Below are 25,060 nucleotides of genomic sequence, written 5' to 3' on the forward strand. Positions count from 1 at the left end.
CCACCAGAAAAATCCAAATATTTGGGCTGGCAGTGCTGCAAAGCTGCGCATGCTTACAGGGGAGTGCTTTATTTATTTTTTTTTGCTGCAAGGATGGATGCAGGCCAATGCACTTAATAGTAACCACATGGTAAAATAAATAAGAATGCCTGTATAGACTTAAAAGTAAATGTTAAATATTTGCTCTGTTTTTTTTACTGATGTCTCCTATGCCAGCTTTGAAATGGCCCTGTGGCAAACAGCGCTTTTATTTTTCTTAAGCCTGGAACATTTAATAATTTCTAATTAAAACATCTTACATTTTTAGGATATTTATGAGCAAACTGATATGGGCTCCTAAAATGTGCCAGGAAGGGGTAAAAGCTGTACACTGCAGTCAGATTTAAGGGTTTATTTTCTTTCAAAGCCATGTAAAAACTTTATCCACATTTTTTTTCGCATTTGAAAGGTATCTACTGAATACATGGAGGAGAAGCCATTAGCAATTTATATTTCTCTTCCTACATTTAGGAGCATTTTTCTGAAAATAAGTAATCATCCTCCAGGCCCACAGTGGAGAGAGACTGGCCTGAACACAGGGGCAACTGTTGGGTAATTCCCTGTTGCTGCGAGTCCTTGGGAGCCAGGAGTCAGCTCTTACATATCTGGGATGCCTAAGCTAGCTTAAAAAAATAAAGTAATTTTTGACTGAATGCTTTATTTACTCTTTTTTTCATATTATTTTTGCAAAGAAATGAGTCAACTTTTCCACTATTTTATATATTTAACACAGCAAGAGTGGTGATATATACTACTTCTCCCAATACTTTTAAGACCAAAACCAGTTCCATTTTATATGGTTTGCTTTTTAAAGGGCAAATCTTTTGGGGAAACTTGCAGTTCTGACAGAAATGAGATTGAGCAACTAAACTGCACTATTCTTTTTCTTAAAATATAGAAATGGTTATTTCAGAGCTGACCAAGAAGTTTCTCCAAAAAGTTAGAAATACTGAAAATAACTAATAATCAGTGAAGACATGCTCTAAATTGCAGGGGAAAAAAAAGAAAAAATAAGGAAACATTTCTTACACATTAAACAGTGTAAAAAACTCCAGCTTTATTTACATTCCCATCATCACCCCACAGCTGACCAACACGGGCTGTCATGGATGCAGGAAGCACAGAGACCTTCAGGGATGCTCCAGGGGAGAGCAGCTCTCAGGGCAGTTAGTACTGTCTGTCTCAAAGAAAAAAAAAAAAAGGAATTTTCCCAGCAAGGGCCACCTGGGTAAGGGGAGACTAATTTCTATGAATTATGCATGAGCATGCAAGGAAGTGCTGCAGCAGGGAATTTAAGGGTGTGTTTTGGCAAGGCAAGGCTCACTGAGTGGCCCATGTTTGCAGCAGATGTGGATTAATATGGCATATCTGAAGGCAAGTCAGGAATCTCCAATTTACACAAGTCATGACTGGACAGGGCTTTTTTTAGCTGCAGTTGGGCTGGAAACTTGTCCAGCAGCAGAGCAAAACTGGAAGTACTTATTTAATATTTAATACTGGCTGTTTACATTAACTCCCCCTGCCTTCAGAAGTTTTAAGCACATTTCTCCAGCTATCCCCACACAGGAAAAAGGGGAGAATATGCATCATAGTAAATAAAAAATCAGAGATTACCTGAAGTTCAAGTGCTCCACCAGAACGTACCCATCTAAGGGAGGAGGAAAAAGGAAGGGAATTACCAAAACCTGGCCGAGCACGGAGGACGTGCTGTGGTTTGGGAGCCGATTTGTGCCCCAGAGCTGGGCTGCAGACTCACATCTGCCCTGGGCGTTGCGGCAGATGACGGCGTGGCCCTGCGCGGCGTCGATGACATCCAGCTGTTCCCCAGCTGTGAGCGGCAGGTCGGCGCGGCGCTGGCTGCGCACCGAGCGCGCGGCGCTGGCCCTGGCGAGCACGCGGATCTCCTTGTCGTACTGGGGGACAGGGAGCAAGCAGGAGTTATTCTGTATCTGTGCTTGCAGCCTTGTGAGGGCACTGGGGAGGGAGGGAGAAGATTTCAGGATGGGTTGTGAGGCTTTGGGGAGAAGGGGAGAAAATTCACAGCAATGCCTCTGATGAAGATTCAATTAAGGGAGTTGGATTGATGCCTTGAATTGGCTACCTAGAACAGAGGCTAGACAAATTTAAGGGAGTGGGATTGATGCCTTGAATTGGCTACCTAGAACAGAGGCCAGACAAATTTAAGGGAGTGGGATTGATGCCTTGAATTGGCTACCTAGAACAGAGGCCAGACAAATTTAAGGGAGTGGGATTGATGCCTTGAATTGGCTACCTAGAACAGAGGCCAGACAAATTTAAGAGAGCAAAAGCAGATATTTATGGAAGGCCTTCAATATTGGGCACTCACAGCCTCCCAGAGGCTACACCCAAGACAGATGGTGGTCATGAGTTTTTCGGACAATTATAAGTTTGGTCCATTTACATATCAATCCTCCAGTTACAGCTTCAGGTAATTGTGGGAAATGGATTTGTAGAGAATTCTCAAAGCCTGACAGAAGGCTCACACAGTGTGTGCATCTGTGTGCAAACCTTGAGATAAGAAATGCTGACTTAGAAATGCCATGGAACAGGACAGACATTGCAGAGAGAGAAATGGAACTAGAAACAAGTTTCAAAAGGTGGCCTTGCAAATAACACTAGATACTTTGGAGAAATAGAACTATGAAACATACACTGTAGTAAGGGATGAGGGATAATTTTAGATTACTGGCTTTAAGGCATTTACAGCATGGTGTGGCTAAAGCTGATAGGCCAAGAAACACTTAGAGTGTATTGGAATTAGGAAATAGTTGGCTTCTGATTGTGATGGTGTGAATTATAGCACCTATATTGTCTCACCCTTCTCATGAGACTGAAAATAGAATAAAAGTTTTTTAAATGCCTCTCAGTTGCCCCATCTCTGGTCAGAAAAGGGCTTAAGCCAACAAATTGGTGTCCCATGTGAGGAGATAACTCAGCCCCAGTTTGCTCCCCCTCAATTCACTTTGGTCTATACTTTTTTAGGCCTGAGGCAGTAAGGTGTCCTTGCATATCAGGCCCAGAGGGATTGTTTTGTCTGACTGAAATGAGAAGACAGCTAACTGATGCTTTATATGGAGTTTAGAGTTATACAGTAGTGCAGTGCAGGATTTGAAAAATATAAAAGCTAAATCCTAAAGCATCAGCTGAGGACCAAGAAGGTTCCACCAGGTGTCTTTTAAGCAAACCACAGAGCTGCTTTTCTCCTCTGGAAACCCCAGATTAGGTGAGAAGGCAACAGGTCAGGGGAAAAGTTTCCCAGCACAGCTGAGGACCAACAACAAGTGTTTTAAACAAACCACAGAGCTGCTTTCCTCCCCTGACACAGACAGAAAGACACGCACCATAAATGTCTCTCTGAAGAACTTCTCTTCTTTGTCCATGTTCTTGCTCTTTTCTTCACTGCTCTTCTTGAATTTGAAGATATTTCTGCAACAAGAGAGAGACACACACACACACACATATAAGCATTTCTGAGCTGCATTTAAATAACCCCTGGCACATCTGAAATTGCAACCCAGAGCCTAATTCCAGCCTTGTCTGCAAGGAACTCTTGGAATAGCAAAGCACATGAAGTTCACATCCCTATATCTCAGAAAAGGGTGAATAGACAACTCAAATTTAGTGAGGCACAACTTGAGACATTTTGTATCTCCATTTGGGATAATTTTTTTTTCTTTGGTTTGTAAGCAGTGTGGGAACAAATAAACTCTCTATTGAGTGTTTCAAATCAGCCCCATTTTTATGGAAGTCAACAACTGACTTTTCCCCCAGCAGTTTGTCTCCTTCTGGTTTTATTTATGCTCAGAAATAAAGGGTCCCCAGATAGCTCTCATCCTGAGTCACTTATGGAAGTGGGGTTTGACACAGCTCTCCAGATTTTCTTTGGGATTTTTAGCACACAGAGGAGAAAGTCCCCCAAGCAGACATTTATATGGCATTGTAAAGTGGAAAACAAGTTCTTATAACCCACTTAAAGGGAGTGGGACATTCCTTGCATATGGGGATGCCACTCTTTCTGATACACAAAATTACAGCTGTAGCATTCATTTTAAAACTAAGACAGGAAACAACACCAAACAAAAAAAACCCCAAAAAACAAAAAACAAATCCACCCATTCGTAATAAATTATTCATCCCCAGCTCATTTTGATGCACTTAAAATTAAAGAGGAAGGGAAACAAGAGCTGAAATTAGGGACTTTTAAGCTGTGAATAGATTCCTCCTTTGGCAGCACCTGTGATCTCTAAGGAAAAGTTGAAATTGCATGGACTCCCTGATGGTCTGTAAAGTTATACCTGAGACTTTGCACAGCACAACCCGTGGTGTTTGAGCAGCCCCATGCAGGAACTCTGTGGTGAGAACCTGAAAAATGGGTCTGTGATTTACATTCAAAGTCCCAGGTATTAGGTCATGAAAAAGGTCACTGTGATGCATATTTTTGTGATCTAAAAGGAAGGGAAATCTCCCATGTGAATTTTTGCAGCACCAATAACAACAACAGCAAAAAAATTTGCTTTTATGCACGAATGGCAGAGCAAGAGTCAATGCAATCAGCCCAAATAATCAATACTTGAAAATACAAGGCTCTTGCCAAAATTGTAGAAATAAAATGGTTTCACCCCCTGCCATGAGCAAGGACATCTTTCATTATCCAGGGTGCTCCAAGCTCTGTCCAGCCTGGCCTTGGACACTTCCAGGGATCCAGGGGCAGCCACAGCTGCTCTGGACAACCTGAGCCAGGGCCTCACCATCCTCACAGGGATTAATGCCTTCCAAAAATCTAATCTAAATCTACTAAAATAGCAAAAAAGGAGCCAAATATATAGCAAGTAACAACTTTTGGCTCAGCTCAGTGGAAAGTCATGACAAGACTTCAGGATAAGACCTTTGGGTATCCTCCCCTTGTGCTCAGTTCAGATCCAAGGGTTTGTTTCACCCTTGAGATGTTTTCTGCAAAGGCTCCTGAAATCTGGCTTCAAAGGGAAAGGACCCTGGACTATCAACCAACACAAAATATCTGTGCAATCAGGGACATCCTGCCCCTGAAAGCGCTCAGGGATTTGTACAAAGTCAGACAAAATGGGAACACAGAATGGAAATCAAGACCTTTCCATGTCGTCGATGCTTTTCCTCTTGTCCTTGTACTCTTTCGCCACCCGAAGTTTTGGCATCCAGACCCTGTACTTGTCATCCTTCCCCCTGAGAGGAACAGACAGGCAGGATTTCAGGTTTTTCCCAGCAGATTGTGTCCCCTCCCCAGACCCCTGTGCCTACAGAGCAGGGATTTTTCTCCATCTCCCCCCACACCCTGCACTGAAATGCAAACACTTGCTGTGATTTACACCAGCACGCGCAGCCACCGCAATCATCTGGCAGCAAGACACCAGGACATGCTGTTCCTATTAAAAGTAATTTTTCTGACAGGGAGCCTGCCAGGACAGGGCTGATAATAGGGTCTGGGAGACAGAGTTTTCCTTCCTTAGGAAAAAGATCTGATTTTTCACGTGTTTCAGGGAGCTGCTCTCTCCTTTTCGCGTCTCTGGCGCTAACTGGGTAACAGATCCTGCCAAATTAAACACACACGGGGAGGGCACCTGGACTGCCTCCAGAGGACTGAATCCCAACCAGATCATGACCCTCAGTAGGTTACAGTACCAGGCACAGGTTTGTGCCAGGAGGAAAATCTCCTTGGGTTGAGGACAAACCCAGGACAGGGCACCATCCTCACCTGGTCTCTGCCTGCCCCGCCTCGACATCATCATACACGTTGTCCTCCTGGGAGACAGCTGCTGTCAACCAAAATGCAGGACAGAAAATGATTAGGAAATGTCCCTCTGAGCCTGATACTCCAAATAATCTGTTGCAGAGGAAAATTGGGGCTGCTGCTTTTCGCTCAACCCAAAGGGGCCAAGGAAATGCAAAAGGAGCCTCAGAGCTCCCAAACACCCAGCACAAGCAATGATGCTTGGGTTGGTTAGTTGTGTTTATGGCAGTTTTCTGCATGGGTTTGGTGATCCAGCTGCATGGATGGAGCAGGAGCAGCAGCAAAGCCCTAGCTTTGCACTGCAGCCAGCCCAAGAGCGTTCCCAACACCAGGACTTGAGTATGTTCACTCCAGCACCTCCTCAAGGCTGAGGTTGTACCCACCCAATTTTATATAAAGGATGAACTTGACCCTCCAGCAGGCAGGAATAAAGAGTTTTACAAAGAGTAAAACCCTTTGTAAAGTGGGGGTTTTTTTGTTTTTTTTTGTAAAGCTAGAGTGCCATGGGCTCATATACCACTGCCAGCAATGGTTCTGCATGGACCATTTCACACTTTACCTCCTGGATATATCCAGATCCGCAGGAGGAATGCTATTCTTTAAAGCAAAACCATTCAAAAGTAAGAAAAACCCCCACTCTCAAATGAAACACAAATCTCTATCAAGTCTGCAAAGCTACTGCTGCCACAATACATGATTTTCAGAAAGGCACAGTGCACCATGCTGATTGTACAAAACATTTGGCTCTTCAAACACACACAGATCCCCAGGAGTCAGGTACAGGTATGTGCTTACCTAAATTCGGTACTGAAATGGAAACCAGTCTGTGGATAGAAAAAAGGCTTTTAGAATAAAATCTGCACATCAACAATGACCAAAAAGCCACGAGGAGCCCCAAAAAGCTGTCAGTGATGCTGTTGAAGTGACAGAGACAGGTTGAGGTGTATGGGCTCCACGGTACAAACAGCATTTCCCAAAATGATATCCCTTGTTAAATAAGCATTTCCATCCTGACAGCAATAAGGGCCATGCGTTTATCAAGCTGGAAAGATCTACACTGCATCCAAAGAACAGTCCAAACTCCTGCTGCCCTTCTCAGCAGCAAGGAGATTGCTGGACAGCTGGAATTTTTAGTCAGTAGTAATTCCTTCCTGTACATCTGCCAACATCAGGGGTTGTCCAGGAATTCAAAGGTGGCAATGTCTCTAGATATCTAAGACTATTTCAGGAGCTTTCAGGGTTCTTTGAGACAGGAGAATGGCACAAAACCTGGTGGCTCTTTCCCTATAATGATATTTATATTTGAAGGAACTGCTGATGGGCATCTTGTGTGAAAAGGTTTGCAAGGAAAACAAACCTTCCTGACATGAAAGAGGACATGTTTAACCTGGAATTCCCAAAGAAATAAGAAAAGGCAGGGTTTTCCTGGAGTTCAGGCACTGTGCACAGGGTGAGGCCCTTGCTGGCAGCAGTGGAGGACAGTAGGACCAGCTCCAGGAGACTCCTGCTGCCAGAGATTGTGGAGAAGCTGCACAGTTGGACCATTGGCCACATCTGCCATAGTAGTTCCTCATTGTGAATTGATAGAAACACTTTTGGCCTATGTTTCCCCAAAAAAGAGCTGTATTCCTTACTCCTAGACGTCCTGCTCTCCAATAATTGCCAGGAGGAATGCTCAGGTTTGAAGGGGGAAGGGGTGGCACCACCAGCATTTTCTTACCTTAGGTTGTCCTTGAGCCTGAAATTGTTCAGCTTCAACTTTTCTATCTTAAACAGGTTTCCAAATCTCTTTTGTTTTTCTGTTCTGTCCAAAAGAAAAACATGTCTTAAATTAAAAAAGACACAGGTGCAGAAGCAGCCCCAGAGATCCTGAGGCAGGGAAAGGAAGGGCAGCAGACCCTGCACCTCAGCTCAGAAGAAGAATTTAAGTGCTAACAGCATCATGTGGATGATAGACTCACTGGGATAAGCACCAGCACAGCAAAAGGTCCTTAATTATTAAGTCCAAGCTCATATCTTTGCTTAGCTTTAAACTTTTCTGTATTAATTGAAGTTGTTCTCCTCTGACCCAACAGCTAGAGGATGACCCAGGTTTCTTTGGAGTGAAAATTCCTGAGGAAAGAGCAGCATTGCCCAGAAGCAGAGTGAAAATTCCTGAGGAAAGAGCAGCATTACCCAGAAGCATTGCAGTGACCATGAAAGGGGACATCAGGGGCACCTTCTGAGCCACCCTCCATCACACATTCCTATTGTGTGTGTCCTTGAGGAGGGGGGTCCATGGCACACACTTCTCTCTGAAGTTTACAAAGGGTTGCAAATCTACACTGCAATTTCCTTGTAAAGTACCTGCAGGCAGCCCAGGTCCTCCCCTGGGGGTCATTACCCCTGCACAAGGACCATTAAAAACCCTTTATGTGTCTCAGCACACTTAATCCTGCACGTGGGATCAATGGAGAGATCACAGAAAGGCTGGTTTGGGGATTAGGACCCTGACCTCTGAAACCTGTGAATTTGGTCCCAAATGGCCTTGAAATTCCCCTGCAGCCCCAGCAAGGTGCACTGATCCCTTTGTGAATCAGCAGGAGAGTTTAATTTCTGCAGAGGGGTGAAGGAGAGGCAGGGATGGGCATGATCCATCTGTGCTTCCCTCAGGATGGAGGAGCTGCTGCTCCCCCACCACGCAGCTCCCACAGACAATTTGCAGAGAAATGACACTTCCTTCTTTTAATAACTGTCCTGTCACCTCCAGGGGGTTCAGCTTTCCCCTTTTTCCTGCCTCTCTGTCACACACAGGCTGTACATCCACGTGGAAGCTGGACTGGGATGCAGATGCAAGCTTCCCATTTGTAAGGGAAAAGCAGATGTACAGCAACACCTTATTATTCCTCCCACGCTGCTCCTCAGGAGAGAGCCACCAGATGCACTCCAAGCAATCCTGTGCCACATATGCCTTTCCCAAAGGCTGTCTCTATTCCTCACAGAGGCAACTTTTTACTGCACGAGGGTGGGGAACCACACAAAACACAGCTAAAATTCACCTTACACCTCCTAATCCATTTGGGAAGCTCAGGCAGTGCATAAACCCGAGGCTGCAAAACTCATTGGTTTTATAACACACCCCGTGGAAGCAAATATCTTGAGAGGCTGCATGAAAAAGGGCAGGTTGCAAGTTAGTTGCAGCACATCAGGTTCTTCTCCAGCCTTCTGTGAGCTCAAATGTGAGCATTTTGTCCTGTTTTATGGGGACAGTTTGTCCCTTGAGCATCCTTCTTTTGGCACACACAGAAAAGGTGCCAATTCTCATCTGCAGCTGAGCAACACTTTTAATGAAGAGAAGGCAAGTGAGGCTGTCCTGTGTGCTTGATGCAGAAACAGGTCTGGGAGAGCAGTACTTCCAAAGGACGGAGGGTGTTACAGGAAGAAAAATCCCCCTCACTGCCCTGGGATTTAATTTTGGTAATGAGTTTTTGCTCCTGAAGTGTTAGCCAAAGGGAAAGAGGGAGGAAGAAGGGAAGAAACCCACCCACACAACAACTTTTCTACAGTTGAGTCAGGGGGGAAAAAAAAAAAAGGCTTCCAGCGAGTACCTGGCATGTGAGATCAAGGCTGAATGGCCAGAATTTCAAAATACAGGCTAAGAAATTGCAACTTACTCTGGTTTTGCTGGGTTATCACCCCCAATCTCAACATCTTCATATGTTTCCTCGTAGCTGTTTCCTGAAACTTAAAACCAAGGCATGCCATTAGGACAAGCTCAGTAGCAACAAGGTGAGGTTTGCTGGACAAATTGCACCCAGACCTTTTACATTTTACTCTCCAGGGCTGCTCAAATGAATTCCATGCCAGACATGTGTACTGCTACCCACTGGTTTTAATGGGAATTCAGAGCAACCCAGCCAGGAGGAGACACTCTGGATGCTGAAAGTGAAACCAAACTATTCCCAGCATCTCCCAGGGACCAGCCCAAATTAAAAGCAGCTTCTGTTTGAGCTTCCCCACTTACTGCTGCCTGAAGTGAAGGAACTGGAGGCATCTGAGCCGTGGCTGCTGGAAGACACAAGTGTGACATGGGGGGTTTGCTGCAGGAGGGATTTTAAATGACATTTCCTAGGCACAGGCACTGCAAGAGCCCAGGTGCACACTCACAGTCTGTCCTGCAACTCCTCAATGTCATCATAGATGTCCTCTGGTGCCTGCAGAGACTGCCCAGGGTTTTGGCCCAAGGTTGTTCCTTCTGGCTTTGGAGCACCAATACCCATGCTGTGCCCTGGAAATGAGATTATAAATAAATAAATGAACGAAATAAATGAAATAAATTATAAATAAATGAAATTAACCTTTCCTTTGGGAGCTTTTATGAGGAGCTCCTCTCAGAGAAAGGACAACTGTTGAGGGTAACACAACAAATAAGAGCCTACAAATATATTTTCCATTCCAGGAATACAGAAAATTCTCTGCTCTGAGACACTTCAAGAAACAAAAGTGAACAATTTTCCAGGTTGGTAGCTTTAAAATGTTTAAAAGTCATAAAAATATTTTATGCTTAAAAAACTTAAAATGTCTTCTGATTTTTTCAATTGTGGCAGCTCTGACCCAAATCTTCCTCACCTAAAAGCATCCAAGAGATTATTCTTGGATCTCCAGAGAAGTGATTGGAGGGGAAAGCTTGGCATGGCTGGTGGAAATGTTAAGATCCAAATAATGAACCAGTCTATTGGAATACACCTGTAAATCAACACCTTGGAAAGGACCCAAGGAGGATGAGCACCCCTGGGTTGGATTTCACTGAGGGCTGGAATCAAGCCTGGGGTTTGCACCTCATGAGGTTAGAAACAGATTATTCCTGGAGAGCTCTTAAGTGGCAATGTTAGAACCTCAAAATTGACTTCAGAGAGTTGGAGCAATGCAGAAATACAGCCACACAATAACAGCAGACAGAGTTTGTACATGAACATGGGAGTGTCCAAGGCCAGGCTGGGCAGGCTTGGAGCACCCTGGGACAGTGGAAGTGCCCCTGCCATGGCAGGGGTGTAATGAGAGGATCTTTTAGCTCCCTCCACCCCAAACCATCCTGACTCATGCAGCAGATCTTGCTGGACACAGGCACCTCCTCAGTATGGCCCAGCTAAAGACCAAAACTTCTCCAAAACATCCAAATTCAGCAAATTAGAAAAGCAGGCAGTGGTGGACCAAGCAGTTCTCCAAATCAGCCTCTCTGTTGAAGCAGGAGTACTTTGGAAAAAAAATCCCAACAGAAATTACCTCCAGCTGTTCAAAGGTCAAACAAACCAGCAAGACCTTTTACAGGAACAGACACCAACCAAACCAGAAAATTATTATGAGGTGATTTAAAATAATAATAATTTTTTAAAAAGAGAAATACCTGAGAACCACACCAATAAAAATAACCACGGTCACAGCCAATTTACACTTTCTCCTTCACACTCCTGGTCTGTCCACAGAGCCCAACAGAGCTACTTTTCTCTCTTTCATCTTTGAAATGCTGCCATATCACACCTGTGGCTTGCAGAGCCTTTGCAGAACAGGACTCATGGACATTCACAGCTGATGTTGTGCTTAGAGAGGGGATGTGATTTGGTTTAATTGTGCAGCTGAGGTGCCTATCAGCAGCCCTGGTCACTGCCTCAGAGCATCCTGACAGAAGGAGCCCAAAGTCAGCCTGGCACCACGAGGAGATGGAGCAAGGAGCCACCACCCATCTCAGCCAGGCACAGAGGGAGCCTGTAGGCTCTCATCCTGCTCACGTGCATTTCCACCCCAAGCCTTGGCCAGCCCCTTTCCTGAGGCTCCATAAATCACGAGGAGCAGAGGGGATGGATTTCAGCTCTCACGGATAAGGGCAATCTGCTAGAAAAACAAACACCTCGGCCGGAGCAGCGCAGACGGGTAACCAACGTAGGAAGCTGTTTGCACAACCAAAATAAATGATCCAGACCAGAATACAAACGCTCAGGCAACCTTTTGCCCTGGTTTAAGTAAATTGGTTCAAGAGTTGCATCCAAATTTAACGTTATTTCCCATATGGAAGAGACATTTGGGCAGCAGATGGGGCTGGGGACTGGGGAAGCACTCAGAGGTGCAATGAGATACTCACAGTGCTCTGCTCTGTCTTTTGCCAGCCCTGGTGGGGTTGGATGCGTTGCATTTTGGGGACTGGCCACATCCTGCTTCCCTTGCAGAACCTTCAGCCCACCTCTGCCCTCTGCCTTGGCGTGGCTGGTGGGAGACATGTACTCACTTCCACCTGTCTGGGATCCAGCGTTGGGTTTGGTCAATGCAGTCCTTAGAAACAGCTTTCTAAGGTATAGTTCTGTTACACATCCATGCATCCACAAGAATATCAATTATCTGCGGACTTAAAACAGTTTCACACCCTTCCCCATCACCCTTCAAGCAGTGGAGTGATGAACAAGCAAAAGAGAAGGTGAAACCCCCTGGGATTAAGGGCTGAGGTTTCAACTGCTTCCCAAACAGAGGGAGGACAGAAGGAGAACAGACATCCTATAATAATTATTAAAATTAACCTCAGGGATACAATACCTCGAACATTCTGTTCTCCTCCAATTTTGCTCTTTCATGACTTGGTTTTCCCTCTTTTTCATCCTCTGTTAGAGCTCTTTCTGGGCTGAAATGTTCAGAAATGAGAGAGATCTCAGACACTTCAGCAGAGTCACAAACACATTGCCCTGTGACAGTGCCCAAACAAGTAGCTCATTTTCCCTCTGAATGAGGGAGATTCCCAAATGACCACCAGTAAAGTAAGGGCAAAGCCCAATCTAAAGGCCCATGGTCACTCAGGGATAACACAAATCATTTTTGGAAGAGAGACAAATTAATATGATTGTTTCCTCACAGCTGGAAAGGACAAATAGATGCATTTGTGGTGGCACCTGGATCACACGATGTGCCTCTCACCACACTGTACAGAGATTTAGGCAAGAAGAGACAGCAACAGGATGCAGGACTTGATACCTTTTTTTTCCCCAGCATCACAACCTTTCCCATTAAAGTGACCTCTTTTTATCACACAACTCTTCAATCACCACCAAAAAGCCAGCCCTCAGACAGAGACCATAAATGCACACCACAAGGAGCATAAAGTGAGACATTTGTAGGGTGAAATTCAGAGTGGACCTTGCCTTGCCTTGGACCTACAACCAGGTGTCCCAGTTTGAGAGCCTCATAACTCTCTCTATTTACAGGTTTCAGTAGTAATAGACAGTGCAACTTTTTACAATCTCCCCTCTAGATATGCTTTAGAATGAAAACAATCTTAGAAACCACGAGTGCTGGCAAAGAAAAGCCTCATCTCTGCTGTCTTGGTCATGAAATATATGAAATTTCTTTCTATTTACTGAGTGTTACAATATTCAATTCCTAACCCTAATCAGTTGTGGGGCTAGAAGAAGTTTGAGACAGAGAGGAAAGGAAATTACCTGGATTTGGCAAAGGGGAAAATCTTCCGTTTCTAGAATAAAGAAGAGGAAAGCCTTCAGCCACTGTGCTTTTCTCAGCAGTCAAGCTTTCATACAAGGCCTCAGCTGTCAACTAGCATTTAAAGAAATATTTCTTTAGAAAGCCCAGAAGTATTTTATGTTTGGAATAGTCATCAGCAAAGATATTTCATCTCCTTTGCAGGACAGGGAATACACATATTGACAAACTATACAGGGATAATAAAACAGTGCTAGGGTTGGACCAGTGAAGCTACTGGCCAGCATGGAAGCTATTACAGAAAGGAGAGCTTGCAGAGGAGGAGGAGGAAGTTTTTTTAAATTTAAATAAAGATTTCCCAGCCTGCCATAAAATGAGACTTCAGCCAAGCCAGAGAACCTCTCTGTAAGTCACACAGAGATAAATATGTTTGGGAAGCTGTGCTATTTCCCAGGCAGAGTGATGGCTTTGCAAGCCAGGACTTGAAACTGGAGTTTGACATCTTACAGAGTTTCAGCAGGGCCAGAGCTGGTGGCAGGACATGGACATCACGAGGTGATGAGCTCTCAGCTGAGCTCAGCCAAGCCGGGCTTACCTAGGATCAGCTTCAGCAATTCCTGCCCTGTGCCATGCAGGATCCTGCTTCCCTGCAGGATATCCCCCTGCCAAGGGGAATGCCACCCTCTGCAGCCAGGGGGAAGTGAGAAGAGGGATCTGCAGCAGAGACACCCCTGCAGCAGGGGATGAAGGCTCCTGCAGCTGTGCCCACCACAATTGTCCTTTCTTATGAGCCACAACTCCAGGTGTGCTGCCAAGCCAAGCAGCCTGGCTCAACTTTGCTTTTACATCCTCACAGAGGGATTACCAGCACCAGCTCACCCTTGGCAGGAAATCCAGAACATTGCAGTGGATTTTTACCCTCCAAAAATTCACATTCTTGGTATAGGTGCTTAACACTTGGTCCCCCACCAACACCACCCAGCTGGTGTTATCACTTCCTTTCATTTCTGCAGTGGAAATCAAGGGAACTGGCTCTTCCCACGGGTATGTCTGGAAATCTCATTAGTCTTTGTGTCCCCTCTCAAATTTCTTATTTACTTTTTGAGAGTCTTCACAGAGAGCACACAGAGAAATTCTTGACAGGTAAGAAATACAGATATCAGAAGTTTTCAAGACACTTACCTTGAGTTTTTGCAGCTCTGCCTTAGGTTCTAGGAAAGATATTTATGAACAGGTATTAATTTTTAGTCCATGTTAAAGTCACTGCACTTTTAGGTGCAAAACTCAGCTTCAGGTGGGATGCTCAGCATCCAAGCACACATTTCCCATGTCCTACGGCTCCTTCCCTCTGCTGTTTGAGCATTGGTTTGCAGGCAGGGGGCTGCAGCACCAAGCCTGAGTGGCCACAGTTTCCTGGGATCTGTGAAATCCCAGGGGGCTGTGGCAGTCCCCCACAAGGGACTTGCTTGGCTCCTTTCCCACTGGGAGACAAAACCCCTGCACGTGGCAGGAATATCCTTCCCAAAAGAGGCACCACTGGAAAATGCAAAAGCAGAGCAGTGGCACCTTTGATAGAGAAAATTATACTGGGAAAAAATATTGATGGACCTGGAAAGGTCTCGTGGTCTGTGCCCTTCTGTTCAGAAGATGCTGAGGTTTGCCTCGCTATCTTCTTTTTATCCTCCTCTACATGGGTCAAGTCTTATGATATTCCCATTGAGTTTTACTATAAGCATCATTTTACCCCCAGAATTTTGACATTTTTTGTCATTGCCCCAGAGTCCTCACACTGCACAGGGGGACAGGACACTCATACTTGTTCTCCCAGACCACTGCAGCTGCTTTTCTTAACAAAAAAACCCTGTATTATTTCTTATTTTAAAGGCTTTTCTCCCAGCTAGCACATAATTCACCTCGCAGTGCTGCCTTTCAAAGTACCTTCAATGACACACAAGGTTGTGCTGTCCCCAGACTGATTCAGGTACATCGGGGCTTCTTCATAATTATTCTGCTCTTCAAGTTGAGCACTGAGAAGATGAAAAAGAGAGAAAAGATTTTTTTTTTTCCCATCCCTTTTAGTAGCATGAAGAAAAAATATTCATCTTAAGGACAAGGAAATCAAGTGCTTTGATAGTGAGCCTACAAAAAAGGAAGGTGAAATCAGGAATTCCTCGGAGGGAGAGGAGACCTGTGGCAGATGCAGGGCTCAGCTGAACCTTCCCCTGACTCCACACTCCCACTGCTTGTCCTTTGGGAGGCCAGGCTGCATTTAGAGGGCTCAAAGCACATCAGAAAACTTCCTACCAGGGTTAGAGTCTTCTGCCTACAGCAATCCCTCAAGTAGAAACAGAAAAAAAAAAAAAAAGAAAAAACAGAAAAACAAAACAAGGAAATTGAAGCACAGCATTTTTCAAACCTACTCAGGTACTTTGAAATTGATAACAATTCCCTGTTGCACTCTTTGGCACGTGGCTTCTCATGGAAGGGAACAAAAGGGGAAGCAGAGATAGCAGAGGGGACTTTTAAAGGTCCTGCTCCTGAGCTTATCAATCCACCCACTCCGTGCCAACACCGAGTGGCACGTGCCAGCCACAGCTCCAGCACCACACAGCCTCAAGTGCTGGCCTCTCCAGCCCAGTTCCCATCTCCCCATTCTCCTTTTTCCTTCCCTCCTCCAGAAATTCACATCACTGTCATTTGGGAGCAGATGCAGAGGTAAAAAACCCAGCATTCCTGAATTACCCAGGCGAATCCACTGGTCTTCCCCTCCGCCCACAGTGGTGCTTTTGGCATTTTAGGAATGTACCAGGAAGCAGCAAAAGCACAAGACACAGCTCGTAACACACGTGGGGGACAGGGTAAGGTGGGGAAAGAGCACCAGGAAGAATTCCAGCAGGAACTTCCTCCTGCTAACTGTAAAAACCCTCAGGGAGGGTCTGTTTTTCCTGGAATCACCCCGCTGTCCCCACTCAGCTTCGACAGAGAGAGTACTAAGGGCAAACCAGAACACGAGGAACAAGAAACTCAAGGTGCACTTTGACAGCAGTGAAATCAGAGAAAGAAACAGCCCCTAAAGTCAAGCCTGTGCTGATGGCAGGGGCTGCCCCAGCCCCCCCTGCAGCCCCCAGCACTGGGGACACTGCCTTGCTGTCCCACAAGAAACTATGCCAGGGTCTCCAAGAGACCAGACCTCATTCCAGGTGAGGCTTCGAGGAGGGGAATTCCTGTCCCCAAACTGCTGCTATTTTGCTTTTTATGCCAGATTTATTTATTTTCCCCTGTAATCACTCAGTTAATATTTAACACAAGTGACCTACTGTAAAGACCATATCACAAGTGCTGGAGCAAGACTGCTAACCCTGCTGCATTACATTGTTAGGACAGCTTTGGAGGAGGTTATTTTTTGACCAGTTCTCTTCTGACAAGTACAGGTTAAAAGTTAACACCGGCCCACACTGGCAGGAGCACCTCATGATGTCAAGAGCAACTTGCTGTGATAGCTGGAGGAGTTGTTTGGGCACAGAAAGTATTTTAAGAATTCCCCTCGCTTTGCTTTGGTTCAGCTGTTCCATTTCCCCTCTCCACAACTACACCAAAACATGTGTATGAATATTTTCCTCCACTTTACTGTTCTTGTTGTACAAATCCCAGGCTGCTGCACTCGTGACAAGTCAGAGACCAGAAGTCAGGATCTCCCTGCATACAAAAGAATTGTGTCTGCAAGATTCTTGAGCTGTTTCAGACAAACTCAAGTGATTTTGGACCACCACCCAATAAAAACCTTATTTTGGACCACCACCCAATAAAAACCTCATTTCAGCCTGTGGAGGCAGCTGGAGGGCTGGGATGGTGAGGAAGGGCAGTGGCTCCTGTGCCCTGGTTGTGCTGGCTGCATGAACAAAGGATCACAGAATTGTGCAGGAATACAAATTCCCTTGCTGCTGGCAAAGAAACCCCCAACACCTTCTGGTTATGCCAGGGCTTTGTTTCAGCAACAGTTTTCAAAAGCATTTCTTTTCTAAAAACACAAAACTTGAGTACACAGCAAACAGGAAACAAAACCCACACAGGGGTGGGGGTGATGACTGTGCAGCTAAAGCAATGGCAGAGTTCTACTTCCCACCAGCTAAACCAGACCTAAAGACACATGGATATGGCTCTCCATGAGGCTTAAGAGCCCACAACAGGAAAGAGGGGTGAAGTTTTCTCCTTTAAGAGACATTCCTCCCAGCCAGCTTTGAGTTTGCCATGTAGGCTCATCACACAGTCACAGAATGGGTTGGGTTGGGAGGAACCTTAAAGAAGATCTTGTTCCAAACCTTCCCACAAGCAGGGACACCTTCCACTAGACCAGGCTGCTCAGGATCCCATCCAACCTGGCCTTGCACGCTGCCTCCTCCTTGAGCAGCCCCTGGAGCAAGATGCTGCCTCCAGGAGTGGCCATTCCCTCCAGGCTGAAGGGGAAAGGGGATGGGGATGCTCCCACTGATGCCTCAGGTTTTAACTTTTCTATTTTCAGATTCTGAGCTGCTTTAGTGTGTGGGTCTGGGCTTCACATGAGGGGATGGGGAGCTCTGCACAGAGCAGGGACACAAAACAATTCCTGCTCCAGCTGGGCACCAAGGACAAATGATCCCAATCTCAGCCCAAGAGCACAAAGCCCGTGGGCTGCAGAGAGCAAAACAAGCAGGGTGGGACTGCAGGGGCTGCAGCTGGGATTGGACACTGAACTGCAATGTGCACATGGAGCAGAGCTGAGCCCAGGGAGAGACCCCGGCAGTGCTCGTGCATTTTGGGGCCATTTGGGTTCATCCTGGGGGCAGCCCTGGCTGGGCTCTGGTGCTGCCCAAGGTGGATCCATTGAGGCCTTTTCATAAACACCTACTTTACTCTTTAACTCCATCCAGGTTCTGTTCTAGGACAGCCTTCTCAAGGCATCACCATCACCTGTGAGCCACACCTTGCCTCTCCCCGGGCTCACCTTTCAGGGCTCAGGTAATCCTCTTCTCCAGCAGCTGCACACAAAGACACAGAGGATTAGTGTTGGAAGGCAAGCCCACACCCCCCAGAGCACAAGGCAGGGGTGACAGGGACAGCCCTTCCTCGCTGCACACAAAGGCAGGTGTGACACAGCACTGCCAGCACAAACTGGGGACGTGGCCCTGTTAATTTGCCATTATTATTTCACATTTCCTGGCTACAACCTCAGGCTTTCTAGAGACAGATGATACTGGGAGGGCATGGAGATGATGGCATATAAATGTAACTAGTTCCCCCCATCAGATTAGTATATTTAGAAAGGGCAAGTAGGCTAGCAAAGAGTTTCAGTGAAAAACTCTCTTCCCCTCTCGTTCTTATCAAAGCCAGGGCACACCAATAAGAATTGGCACTGTAAATCCAAAGAGACTTTAGCAGAGCCCTCCTTACACAAGCAGCTCCCTTTGAATTAATCAAAAGTTGTGCCTAAAGATCTGGCTGTAATTAAGGCTGTATCTATAAAGAAACAACACTTAGCAGCTTACTAAGTGGTCCAGAATATTCTGTTATGCAACATCAATAGGGTTTTATTATGGGAAACTGAACTTTTGCATTTCTTGATGTCGGAACACTTAACGACATTGCGCTCTGTTGTATTTAAAACAGAAGTGGGGGGGATTAGCAGACTATTTTCTAACAATTTTATTGTGCCTTCCCACAGTTGTGTGCTCCAGAGCTGAGGCATTTCCCATTGAAGAGGAGTGATAAAGATCAGCCCAGCTCACAGGCAGCTGCTGCTGCTTTACAGCCAGCTGTAAACTGCTCTCAGCACGCTGCACTTGGGAGGGAAGAGGGTTTCTGAGCATGGGATGGCGTCCAGCCTGGAAAACCAGATCCCTTTCCCAGATTAAGAGCAAAAATCGGCCCCACTGAAACTGCTGGGCTCTTATTAATGTTTGAGGAAGAAGTTATAAACAAGTAACAATGTCTGATTTCTGTGCGCTGGAAATCGCAGCCTTACAGCTGTCAATAAACTGCTCATTTTAATTAATTTTCTATAGAACAGATCTGGGGGGGAGAAAAAGACTGAATATCTCTTACTTGTTTCATTTCCTCTGTGGACCAAAGGCATGGTGCTTTGGAAAGCACTGAGATCAACCTTTGGGGGTCTTGGAGGCTTCCCAGGGGCAGGACCCAGGGATTCAGCTGAAGGGAGAGGTTTAATTCTTGGCCACTTGCTCCCAGGGCTGTAAGACCATTTTCCTGCTCCAGGCTGGCAGAAGGGAGGTTCTGATTCTGCTCCAGAGAAGCACAAGGACAGGCAGCAATTAGCCCTGATGTAATCAAAAATCCATGTAGGATCATCAGTTGTTGTACTGACATTTCTAACCAGCTTCAGTGTCCCCATCACCACACTACCATAATGGCAGAACAAATGGAAATGCCCATTTTCACAGATTTTTACCACTTGAACCCTACTGGGGTCTCGGCTCTCGACAGTTCCCTTCCTCTGGATGATAAGATACCAGCCCAATTTTCTGTGCTGGTAACAGTTTAACCCACCAGGATTTAGGGCTGTGGCTGTTTGCAGCGCTCAGTCCAGGTGAGGTGGCTTTCCAGGGTAAACAGAGACTTAAGGTTTTCAGTGCCCCGTCACCCAGTCACGTCAGCAAGGGGAGCTCCACAGCCTCTGAGTTTCCCAGCACTAGTTTATCTCTAAGAAATGTCTTATCAGATCTTAAATATGACCTTTTGCAAAGCTGGGAGGGTGCAGAGGTGGTGGTAGTGGTGGTGGGGATTCAGGTTTAAGCACTTTTAATTAGAAATAAACTGTCTTTGCAGACCAGCCTTTCACATCTCTGTGATGTCACATTTACCTTGGGATTTCAAACAGAAAAAGCACGCCAAAACTAAGATAGTGTCCTGTCCTCACTTTTTATTCTACTCTCAAAATGTGGGCAATTTCTTAGCGTGAGTTTAAAAAAAAAAATTTGTTGGATATGGGGAATCCTCCCCTTACCCAAGCAGAGCAGCAGTTTGAGACCCATTTCTTACCTGCAGGACCTCCAGAGCAAGAACAGAGCATTCCCATGGGCCAGCTTGGCCTCTTGTTTGAGGGTCTCAACCCTCAGGAGCTTTTCTCTCCTGCTGCTGTATCCTGCACTTCCAGATCGCCCATACACTCATCTATTTCTATATTCAGTGTTAAGAATACACCTTTCCATACCTTTCTGTAGCTGAGGTGGCTCTCTTGGTGCTCGATAACCCGACTGGCAGGACGCAGATGCCACCCCACCCTCAGCACCTGCTCCATCAGAGCTCCTGTCTCCTCTGGGAGCTTGAGGAAGGGCTATCCCCCTGCCACGGAGAGCATCCTTCCTCTGGGCACGCCAGTCCAGCACAGGGGAGCTTCCAGAGGGTGGAATCCTGGCACTGCCTGATGCAGCAGGAGCTGAGTTTGCCGCCCGCTGGTTTGGGACTCTTGGACTCGTTTTCTCCTTGCCGGATAAAGTCTCTTCCCAGATCTGTAGGACATGCTGGAAAGAATCCGGGAGCTGAGGGTCCTCTGGAGCTGTTTGACTTGATCCTTGCTGGTCAGTGCCACAGGAGAGCGGAGGCTTCTCTGAGCTGCTCTTGGGAGAGCTCAGCCCTTTCTGCGAGGTGCTGCCCGTGTGCTCTTTGCTGTGCCCCGTCCTCTCCCTGTAACCCCGGGGCTGTGCCAAGGGGCTGTGCTGGGTGAGCACAGGGGGCTGGGAGGTGGGGTGGGCAGGCTTGGACACTCTCAGCTCTCTCTTGGGCAGGGGCAGAGGGCTGGAGGTGGTGCTCCCTGCAGAGTCGGGTTTGGGGGTGATCTCCGCGGGAGGTTTCTGCCCCGGCTTGTTGGCCAAGTTAGAATCATTCTGAAATTTTGCTCGGAGGGCTTTGAAATCTGTCACGCCTTCCTGGGTGAGGGGAGAGAGGAGAGCACAGTACAGCTGTTTACAGAGGTGGCAATGGGCAATTTAAACAATCATCCTGTTTTCAGAGAGAAACAGGCTGCATGCTCAACCTTGGCCACCAAGGATACACCGATCCTGGTGAAAATTTAAAAGCAGCAGAGGAGAATTTGCTCTTTCAAAGGATCCTCCAAAGGCTCACAAATCACTTCTGGTGAAGACAAAAGAGCCGAAAACAGGGGGGAAATGCAGGAGCAGAGCATGGAAACCAAGCAGGAGCAGCATGGCCAGGGGAAATGCCTCTTTCTCCCCAATGTCACCCAGTGATGGAGAATTTCCCTTGGGAGGATCTGCCAAACACTGAATTGAATGTTAAAGCTTTCCTGGCAGGAGTGCTGCAATGCTGTTTATGCACCTGCTGGGTATGAAAGCTGCCCGTTATTTTCAGTACACAAGCACCAAACAGGGGAGAGGCCAGTGCTGCTCCAGAGATGCCCAGTCCATCCTCACCCTCCTTGAGACAGCTCCACCAGAGGAGAAGCACTAAATATCCTCCTTGGTGCTGCACTCCTAATGACCCCTGGGACAAAATCTCTTCCTCCAGGACGCTGGTTGAGCTCAGGGTCCCTTAGGTCACCCAGGGCTCTTTGGATGCTTCTCCCCTTGCCTTTAATGCCATTCTGGGGAGTGGAGCACACACAATCCAAACACATGGCACAAAGAGAGCATCTCCCAGTGCAGGTGATGGATACTGGCCATGACACTCAGCTCCTCTCCCACACAGGTACCAGACCCCAGCTTCTTGAAGAAAAGGAGCAAATCAGTGACAGTGCAGTTTAAAAGGGCACTTAAAAAACATTTTGTTTCAGTCACTCACTCCCCTGCATTCCATGCTGGAGAAATGGGACCACGATTTTTGCCTGCAGTGCCGTGGCTTAAATTCAGCCCTGAACTGAGCTAGGGAGAAAATACAAAGAAAAATTTATGAGCTACTTAAGTCCTTGAACTGCTCTATAACTTTTTATATGCCATGATTACATTAGGTGCTCTGCTCTGGCAGCTTAGTTCAGCGCAAGGCTTCACGAGAACCTGTCTAATGAGGAAATTGGAAAAAATTATCTAGGACAGAACTTCGTTATTCTGAAAAAAGCTCCAGCCTTAAGTGTTAAGACAGAACAGATGAATAGCATACTGAGGTTTTATTGCATTTAATTGCACGATTTATTAAACACTGACAATTTCTCTTGAATAACCCCTTTCACTGACTTTATTACTTTCACAGGGTAGTACATGATGTAAAGAACCAGCCCTTGGGGGAGAGGTTTGAATTGCTCCAATTATATTTCATATTAGTGGTCAGCAGCCTGATGCCGTGTGAGCTGCCCAGACAGGCTAATCTAGCAGAGAGCCATGGGAATGGATGCTTCCAGAGGCACACGGAGGATGAATCAGGTTTGGGGGGGAAAATTTAAAAAAAACCCACATGTACCCCATCCCTCCAGCGATGCCAGGCAGGAAATAAAGCAGTGAGGTGCCCTAATGCAATTGCAGGGAAATGTGCAGTGCTGCAGCAGTGGTTGAAGAGTTCAGAGCTGTTTACCTCCCCGTGATGATTTTCTTTACTGGAGCAAACAATTCCTCATCAGTGCCCTCGGAGACAAAGAAAAGAGAAGAGAAAGGAAAAGTACCTGCTTGTCTCAGCGTGCCCCAGGTGAGGCAGACATGGGGTTTTTGGTCAGGCCTCTTCCTGGCACTGGCTGTGACAGAAATGGGCTGTGACAGCCACGAGCTTGGCACTAAGTTTAATTAAAGTGGGATGGATATGAGGATATGATGAATATTTCATTTCCCCCCCTCAAATTGTTCTTCTTCTTGCCTTGAAATGGCAGCTTCATCTGATTTGCCCAGTTAAGAAGAAGATTATCTGTGCTCAATATACTCTCAGTGCCCTCACCAGGACATGGTTCCCCCAGAGTGCAGCCTGATGGGATGCTCATGGAAGGAGGGACAGGTATGGTCCCCAGCCACACACAGAGAACTGCTGGGGTGGATGGGGTTAAATTGCCACCTCCTGCACACCCACACCCAGCTGGGCAATCCATCCCTCCCCAAAAAGCTCCTGCAAATGGTGTTTCCCTGCACAGGGCCGAGCTTAGCCAGACCCTCCAAGGTGCAGTGAGTTCTCCCAGGCTCTGCAGGGATAATTCTCCATCAGAGCTGGGGCTGTTTCAAACCACAAACCCATCCAAGCAGCTCTCCTGTTTGATCCACACACTTTCAGCTGGCCCAGGGGGTTACTCAGCCTAAGCACAGTGCTGGGCAGGTCACAGGCAGGACACACTTGGATTCCCAGTGTCTCAGGGAGGGCTCAGGTCCCCTGAAAATCAGACCAGCTGACAAGCAGGGAGAACACACTCATAAATTTAAAGGCCTGCCAAAAGCTCACAATGTGTATTACAGCTACATCTGGCCAAATAATTGACTGTGAATAATGCTACATTTGGCAAAAGCCCACGCAAAGATGAGAGGGGAAGAGAGAGAAAAAAGGAAACAAACTTCCACTGGCCGGAAAGCTGTGAGCATTTAGGAGTCAGGGGACAGAAGCACTACAGAGTCAGGGGGCAGCAAAACTTGCCATATTTTCTCCCTATAAATAGAGTGCTCTTCTAACATCAAGATCAGTCTAGGAAGCAGAATAAAGCTCAGCCTGAGCCTGTGATAATGGTGACTTTTAGAAGGAGCACCAGCAGGAGGTGTGTGCTGATACCTTGGACTAAACAAAAGGAAACTGAATTACAGAATCCCAGAATGGTTTGGATTGCAATGGACTTTAAAGATGAACTTGTTCCAACCCCTTGCCATGAGCCCACTCAACACTGACCAGGCTGCTCATAGCCCCATCCAGTCTGACCTGGGACATTTACAGGGATGGGGCAGCCCCAGCTTCTCTGGGCAACCTGTGCCAGGGTCTCCCCACCCTCTAAGTGAAGTATTTCTTCCTAATATCTGATCTAACCCTGCCCTCTTTCAGTTTGAAGCCATCCCCCTTCTCCTGTCATTCCAGGACTTTGTCAAAAGTCTCTTTCTAGCTCCCCTGTAGCCCCTTCAGGTACTGAAATGCTGCAATAAAGCTTTCCCAAAACCTTCTCTTTTCAATTAATTAATTAAATCAAACTAATTCTCATTAGTTTCCTGAAGTTATTTTTGTAAAATGAATCAACACAGGAAAATAAACCCCATTTGAGAGGTGGCACGCCAGACAGCCGAGAGGAAGCACTGCATGTTCCCCTCCTGGAATTTTTCTGGTTTACTCCATCCTTTATCTTGATTCCCAAGGGAGCTGTGGTGGGTAAATGTTTAATCTGTGCTGCCCTCTGCCCTGGCGTGGGACTGCTGGAGCCAAGCCCAGGCACCCCGGGCAGGCTGAGGAGAGCACATTGCAGATATCATCGGCTCATTAACCCATGGCTTCTCCCAAAATAAATCAATAAAACCCAACTCAGCCTGTTGTTACAGTAAGAGGCACAACTGCAGCTCATGTCAGAGTGAAAGGGGAAGAAAGCAGGCGCTGTGAGCCCCTGTTTTGGGCAGCAAAGCAGTTTTTGTGTGGTCTGCACACAGAGCAGGATGCGAGCGCACCTCACTCCCAGGATAAACAGCTCCAGGATCTCCATGGAGAGAACAGCCCCAAGCTATGGATCAGCAGCAGAAAACCAAGCAGAAATCCTTCCCCCGGGCCAGCTGCAGAAGAGACAGAGCCCCAGCAGTTACCAGGTCCATCCCTCGCTGCTCCACGCCAGCTCCAGCAGCTCAGCCCAGCATGCTCCGTGTGCCCTGCCTGCCACTGCTGCTCTGCTCCAGCACAGCC

The 25,060-nt window shown here is 46.6% G+C and overlaps 1 protein-coding gene across 1 annotated transcript; it reads right to left on the reverse strand.

The window, feature by feature from the left end:
• Nucleotides 1–1,077: 1,077 nt before the first annotated feature.
• On the reverse strand, nt 1,078–24,508 carry FYB2 (FYN binding protein 2). The gene is given in 20 exon segments (XM_064428972.1): nt 1,078–1,216; nt 1,654–1,687; nt 1,796–1,952; nt 3,402–3,486; nt 5,167–5,259; nt 5,789–5,849; nt 6,620–6,648; nt 7,545–7,628; nt 9,478–9,547; nt 9,828–9,871; nt 9,971–10,091; nt 11,940–12,093; nt 12,386–12,470; nt 13,282–13,313; nt 14,462–14,490; nt 15,218–15,306; nt 18,261–18,294; nt 19,358–19,552; nt 20,484–21,198; nt 24,428–24,508. Coding segments are annotated over 20 exon segments (2,202 nt in total). The 3' UTR covers nt 1,078–1,206.
• Nucleotides 24,509–25,060: the final 552 nt, after the last annotated feature.

This window comes from Passer domesticus, chromosome 7 (genome assembly GCF_036417665.1).
Source record: "Passer domesticus isolate bPasDom1 chromosome 7, bPasDom1.hap1, whole genome shotgun sequence".
Classification (NCBI taxonomy): Eukaryota; Metazoa; Chordata; class Aves; order Passeriformes; family Passeridae; genus Passer; species Passer domesticus.